Genomic DNA, 7,342 nt, shown 5'->3' with positions numbered 1-7,342 from the left:
AAAAAACTTCTTCATTAAGTTAAGAATAGGTCGGCGATGTTTAATTGATGCCTTGGTGACTAGTTTAAATTTGCTTTCAGCAGGCGAAGGTTACTACTACAGGTCACTGATGGTATTTGGTATTTATTCGGCCTGACGATAAAGACAGTAAGGAGATCATTAGATCTGAAAATCACGACAAACAAAGATATCGCAAGTGATCCACAAGCGTCTAAGGCATATCCCTCTTACTCAAATAGTCGATAAATACGCCCCCCTTAAACCAGAACGAAAAATTGATGATTTTTTTATCTAGCGTTTCCTAAGAATTTGATCTTTTGGTGATTTGTTGATACAACTTATATCAATACAAATATTAGTCGGACCGAAGGGGCAGGGGTGCATTTTGTTAAAACATACAGTACTTTAAAAAAACTATTTTATTAGTTATTTTAACTTTCAAAATGACGCACTACTTTTTTTGTCACACTGATTGGATCTTTCATGACTGGCGCCTTCGCGTCTAGTTTTGTTTTTAGCTTGCAGAGTGAGGTTAGTGCGGGTCATTGGACATGTTTGATGAAGTGATTGAGTGCCAAGCCATGCCCTTATTTAGAATGATTATTGCTGTCAATCTCGGCCTTATAAACGACGCCACTACTTTCACCACACCCAGATCAGAGGCAAACTCGACAACGATCAACCAAGACTGAAATGGATTTTTTAAGGGAAGCGTTGACTCCCAAAACTTTCAACAAGATGAGTTTTGTTTTAGTTTTACTTTGGATTTTTCTTGGTTCGGCAGCGACTGGGATATTTTCAGAGATGGACATCAATGAACCCAGGTTCGACTTCGATTGCGATGTGAAAAGCGGCAGCGACAAGGGTTTCATACGAAGAAAGTGCTTCGACCAGTACCAAGAGAAAATCAACAAACTCGGCATTCCTCCCTACGCCTTCATCATTGTTAATTTCTCCTCGATTTCCATTGTGTCGCTCGTATACTCGCAGTACGTCAAGTCAACAGTTAATAGACTCGAGGGCGGTCACGAAGATGCCGAAGGAGAGCGCAGGAATCCAAGACGAAGGCGTCGGCTTTTCGTCACGTATTTATCTCAACTTGCCGCAAAATTTGCTCTGGGAATCATTTTCATTGTCTTCCTGGAGACCGACTTATTTTATCCCGGGCACTTTCCCGCAGATTTTACCTGTCGTGTTGAAAAAGGTAATGATTCGGGGGATCTATTTACGAACCAGACACAATCAACACTTCACAAATGTTTCAGTCAGAGAGCAAGGAATAAGAATATCTGGATCCATGCTGTGACAGTGGTTAACGGCATTTTTGCATTTTTTGCTTTCGTGGAGATTCTCTGGATCTTTATATCACGAGCTAAGAAAGGAAGAACCTTTATGGACAATGGAAAGTTTTATGCTGATCATTTGAGATCGAACTCGGATCAACAACAGGAAACACCTCCAGGAGAAATACCGGAAGTCGTCAATATCCAGAATGCTCCTCCTTCACCAGTTGATACGGGCGAAGCGGAACAAGAAATGCTTTTGGAACACTCAGGACTCTCACGAGAGGAACTTAAACTGACAGAAGCCATTGAAAAAATGAAGGATGATTGCTTAAATATCACAGAGGAACTGACTGATCTTAACCAACCCTTTGGACGTAACCCAGGGGAAGGCCTGACACCCAATCATCTTAACATTGATCAAATCTATGTCAATGTGGCAATGCATGAAGGCAGAGCTGACCATATCTTTGCGAAAGACAGAAGGGAACAACTTAAACAATACCCGCCCGATTCCAAGAACTGTTTCTATGCCAAGCCAGAGGATGTTATTGACAAAAAACACAAGAACGTCCTTGTTGTTGGACGTCCTGGCATAGGAAAGACATTGCTCAGCACAATGATTGCTCGAATGTGGGCATCTGGTGGAGCGTTCAATGGAAATCAGGATGACAAAACAAACGTTGTTGTTGTGTTCCTCATGAAATTCAGGCTCTTTACAAGCAATGTATTGCTTACTCTCCGTGAACTGTTGGCTAAAGCAGAAACAGTGGTGCAGTTGGATGACGCTGTGTGGGATTTCGTCATTAACAACACACACCGAGTTCTTTTTATTTTTGACGGAGTCGATGAATATTCTGCGAAAGTGGATATCGGTAGAGAAGACCACACATGTTACAAGAATGGCTTGGAGGAGAAGATGCCCGTTTCCGCTTTAGTTAACAAACTAGCCAGAGGACAACTTCTTCGTGGTCTAAACGTAATCACAACAACAAGAGCAACGGCAGTGCCCTGTATTGCAGATGTGAACTTTGATAGAACAGTCGAAATCCTCGGATTTACGTCCGAAAAGGTTCAAGAATATGTCGAAAAGTTTACACAAGGAGTTCGCGACGCAAAGGACAAAATTTGGGGACACATTAAGTCGAACATGAACCTGTTTTCATTGTGCTACATCCCAGTGAACTGTTTTCTTATTTGTTCTTGTCTTCTGGAAATTATCAGTCTCACTGACACAGCACACACCCTGCCGACAAGAATGACTGATATTTACGCGATGGTTGTAAAGATTTTCTTTTTTAAACACAATCGGCAAAGCAACGCTCAAGGTAATCTCAAAGATTACATGTACTTGCCGTTTAACAAGCTCCCAAATGATCACAAAGAGATTTTCAAGAGACTGGGAGAAATTGCTTTTGAGGGAGTAAAACAAGGAAGATTGCTCTTTGAGTCAAGCGAAGTCAGTGGTTTGGAAGATTGTGGACTTCTTCACAGATTGCCAGACGCCAAATCCCGTTTTAATGAGCCGCCGAAAGCCCAATACTGCTTTACACATTTAACTCTGCAGGAGTTCTTCGCTGCAAAACATTTGGCAGAGTCCTTGAATAAAAGAGAACTCAAAAACTTTGTGTCAGAACACATTAACGATGGTGCATGGCAAATGGTGCTGCAGTTTGTGGCTGGATTACTCGAGCCTGATCCAAACACAAAGAGCTTAAACAGCGACATTTTTATCAAACTGCTTCCAATGTCGACTGAAAAGAAATCCGAATGGGAAATGACGAATGATTACTTGTTACCAAAGACAAAAACACTGACCTGTTGGCCAGCTGAAAAAGACAAACAGCTAGCACTGAACTTATGTAAGTGTTTGTACGAGATTGATGATGAAAAACAGCAGGCAGTGTTACAAAACAAAATTAAGCAAATTGGCTTTAACGCCGTAGATTTTAGTTTCTGTTCACTCGGGCCTGTTGACTTTGCTGCTGTCTCGCATTTCTTAGAAAATGCTTCGGGAGTTTTGAGCATGGATTTGCGGTGGAATGATCTTGGTTCATTGGGTGCAAAAGAAGTGCAAAAGTGTCTTGTCAATACTGGATGCAAACTAAACAGCTTAAACCTCAGGGGTAACGACTTAACTGATGAAGGAGCCGAGCATTTATCAGCAGCACTAAAGCACAGTAATTGCAAACTAAACTACTTAAACCTCAGGGATAACAATTTAACTGATAAAGCAGCCGAGCATTTATCAGCAGCACTAAAGCACAGTAATTGCAAACTAAACATCTTAAACCTCAGGAGTAACGAGTCAACTGATGAAGGAGCCGAGCATTTATCAGCAGCACTAAAGCACAGTAATTGCAAACTAAACAGCTTAAACCTCATTTATAACAATATAACTAATAAAGCCGCCTTCGCTAAATCAGTTGAGCATGTTAATTGCATAGTTTTAGTTTGGTAAAACTTAAACCCTAAAAACACGCAGTCGTTTCATTTCGATGTTTGTTGAGCTTACGAAATTGAAAGTTTGAAGTTAGGACGGTAACTAAATCAGTACGAGAAAAACTGAAGGTTAAAATATTTCAACCCTCTGAATATAAAGGAACCATGGATTCGTGAAAGCTTTTTAAATAACAAAATTATCATAGGTTCATTGAAACATAACAGATGAATGAACAATACAAGAGGAAACAAGTCAAACAAATTTGACAGTAAATTTTGTTTATTACACTGTGACATACAAGCAATTTCATTTAAAATCCAGCTTACCAAAAATAGCTTCACAAAGACAAAATGTCCAACTATTTCGTAAACCAAACAACTTTTTTGAAGTGTCCATGGTCTCTGTGTAAAACATTTCAAAGCTCAGCTCCTTGCACTTCTTCCCAATGAACCTTTGATTATTCAATGCTTAAGTAACTTGAATTTGTACTGATGATTTCTTTAGTTTCATTCTTTAGTTGTACTTTTTGTAAATCCATTGTAAACTGATAGCACAGGATCGTGTTTCAAAGGCGCCATCGAGCATATTTTTCTTGTAAATATTGGTTTTGGTGGAAAACAAAAAACAACTTCTTTGCTGATGTCATCTACGGATCCAAATGAACCAATCAAAAAGAAGTTTGTTGTTCAATTAACCAATCACAAAAAAGACTCAGAAAATGTCTTGTTTTCTAAGAGGTCCAACTCTTTACTGAAATGAACCAATCACAAAAGTTGAGGTGAAATTTGGATCCTAACTCTCACAACTTTCACATTTTTTAGTTAATGAAAAATTTTAATACTAGTAACCACACCACAAGGTAGTGTTAGAGGTAGTAAAAAAAGTAGAGCCCTTCGGGGTAGACAACAAAATATTTTGACAGTTTGTAAATAATATTTCAACTTTGACTTTTTAATTGCATTGTAAAGCTCTATTATCAAGATGTAACGGAAGATTTCCCAAAATTTCTTCAAATTGTTTGTAAGTAATAATTGTAACATTTGTAAAAGTAGTTCTGGTTTAATTAAACTTTTGAGATGAAGTTTTGTGTGTTTGCATGAATTGACTTTGTCCTGTCACGCTACGTTCCCCATTCTTGGTGATCACTGCCCTGTGTTTTGAGTCCTACTACCCTGAAAATTGTTCATTTAAAAATTCTAAAAACCGGAAAGAAACTCCCCCTTTAGTAATTTATAGCTTGTGCTATTTTCACCCGATGATTAACTTGAATACAGCCCAATAACGCGAAGGAGCGTGAAAGACCCGAAGTCAACTTTTACAAACAGTAGCTCTGGTTTTCACCCTCCCTCCCTCAACAGTACTTCTTATCATGCAAGCGAGGCTGTGATGTAACACTATTACCCCACCCACGTTAGGCAAAGTTGTGACTTAACAGCGGAAAACGCAGGAATTTCGTGGGGTTTTTTTAATCTTTGGTTTTGTTTTCGGCCGGATTCTGCAATCTACTCCGGATTTTTATGACTTTATGTTCTTCACGCAAAAATCATTCGCGAATACAAATCCCTTCGCCCTCCCTCCAGGTTCCCACCCTTATACTAGTTAGAAGAAGGCACATGCTCACCATTGCAGTTGAGTTACAGAAGAATCAACTAGCGAAGTTGCAGGACTTCAGTCTTGAGACAGATTATCGCGGCTTAAATTGATTGGGAACTTTCCACAAAAGAGCAAAAATGTTCCTTTCTCGTGTTTCTTTTCGATACTTTGGAGTCCTCTTTATGTTTCGCTCTGGCTATGTTTATTTGCCCTTAATTGTGTAAATCGAACAGTCCTGTGTTCTTTAGAGGAATAGACTCCGAAAGCCATCGTGGTATAGAGCTCCAAGAAGACAACAAGATCCACACGAAATCATGCAAATTTGGGAAAGACAAGTTGCTAATATTACAAAAGCGGCAAAAACCTCTAAAAGGCAAGGATCGACGATGGCGGATTTGGGCAGTGGTAATGGGAGAGTGGCAAGTTTTAGTTTAAAACTCTTTTATCATTGCATATGTTGAAGGGGTAACAGACCCTTTGCATGACAGTGTCACGTTAGAACGGTGACCTTGTCGACACTTATCCGGATATTTTTGAATCTGCAACTTTTATTCTCCGGATTAAAAAATATTCCCATCGACACGTAGCATATTCAAATCAAATTTGCCTGTCTACGGCTATCCGAAACGTATCCGGATTCAATCTAGTACTCAGGACTCCTCAAGGAGACAGAGGTAAGAGAGCATATGCCATGAAGCCCTCGGCAGCAATCTTAAGAAAGGAACTGGATCTGGATTTAGTGTCCACACAGTTCTGGATTCCTAGTGGATTTAAAAATACCCATTTTGGAGAGTGTATTAAAAAAGTTCCAGATTTGCCAGCGAATTCGCCAGATATGTGTGAACAGAAGGCGTATCTGGAAAGAAAAAAATTGCAGATTCAAAAATATCTGGATATCTGGATATGTCCTAGAAAAATGGTTGTGGTACAAAATAGATGCCAGAAATGGAAGGAGCGTGATGAAATTAGTGAGAATGTCAATTTGAGGCCACTGACATTTGGGTGAGAGACTTAACAGTGATTTAATGCTTAAAAACTTTAACTGAGATTTATATGGAAAACAGCTGCTGGATGGCAAACTTTGCCTCCAGTACTCAATTCTTTTACAATTTTTAAAGTTTCATACTGTTCTAAAATCACGTTTTGTACCACAACCATTTTTTATAATCGACAAGGTCACATGACACGGTCATGGGAAGGGCCTACTCACCAATGAATAAAAGGATAATGATGATGATGAAACGGGCCTTCTTACTTGAATTTTCTCAATGATTTGGTCACGAAATGACAGCAAAACCATCAATCATAATGATCATTTTATCATTCATAATTATTACATACGTACTTGGATGTAGTTTTGTTCAGATATGTGCTAAGTTCTGCACATAGGAACATGGCATTGTTCTATTGCCAAAATTGTGGTTTTGTCTGTTTGCAATTCCTGTTACATAGTGTTTTACTGTTGTAAGTGTTTTTGTTTTGAAGCTGGTACAACTTTAAAGCCTGGACTGCCTGTCAATGAAGTTTGATTTTGACTCTCTGGCAGGTATTTGCGCTGCTAGACATGGTTACCAAGCACATGGATATGAATTAAGTCATTGGCTGGTTTGGTATTCAAAACTGCAGGCCAGGCTACAAGGACTCCATAAGAAGGACACATTTTCCAGAGATGACTTGTGGAAGGTGAGAAATTCACTTAACTCCTGGCATTAAAGTGGTCTTAATCTATAATCTGGCTGGCTATAGTGGAAGTTCCTATATTTACCCATCACTCAGCAATTAATGTAGCTGTTAAAATAATGAACCATTTATACAACACATTTTAATGCCACATTTCATGTTCCAAATCTGCTGAGTCGGAGTTCCTATTTCCTGTCTGCACAAAACTCAGTGTAAGGAATATCTTAGACGTAATCTGTTGCCTTTGCTTTCACAAATGCAAATGGTCTGATTTTGTAAGATTCTTTGTTAGGCCAGTAAACTGAGGTCCTGCATCATAACCTTAAAGTCTGTAAATAACCCT

General features: G+C 39.1%; 1 protein-coding gene across 1 annotated transcript; it reads left to right on the top strand.

Annotated features, from left to right (window-relative positions):
* The first annotated feature begins 525 nt into the window (after positions 1–525).
* On the top strand, positions 526–4,614 carry LOC138041923 (nucleotide-binding oligomerization domain-containing protein 1-like). Its single transcript, XM_068887615.1, has one exon. The coding sequence runs from the start codon at positions 694–696 to the stop codon at positions 3,742–3,744; it is 3,051 nt and encodes a 1,016-aa protein (XP_068743716.1). The 5' UTR covers positions 526–693; the 3' UTR covers positions 3,745–4,614.
* Positions 4,615–7,342: the final 2,728 nt, after the last annotated feature.

The sequence above is a fragment of the Montipora capricornis genome, chromosome 3 (genome assembly GCF_036669925.1).
Source record: "Montipora capricornis isolate CH-2021 chromosome 3, ASM3666992v2, whole genome shotgun sequence".
In the NCBI taxonomy this organism is placed as follows: Eukaryota; Metazoa; Cnidaria; class Anthozoa; order Scleractinia; family Acroporidae; genus Montipora; species Montipora capricornis.
Note: the sequence above shows the minus strand (reverse complement) of the source record. Positions and strands in the feature narration are given on the sequence as shown.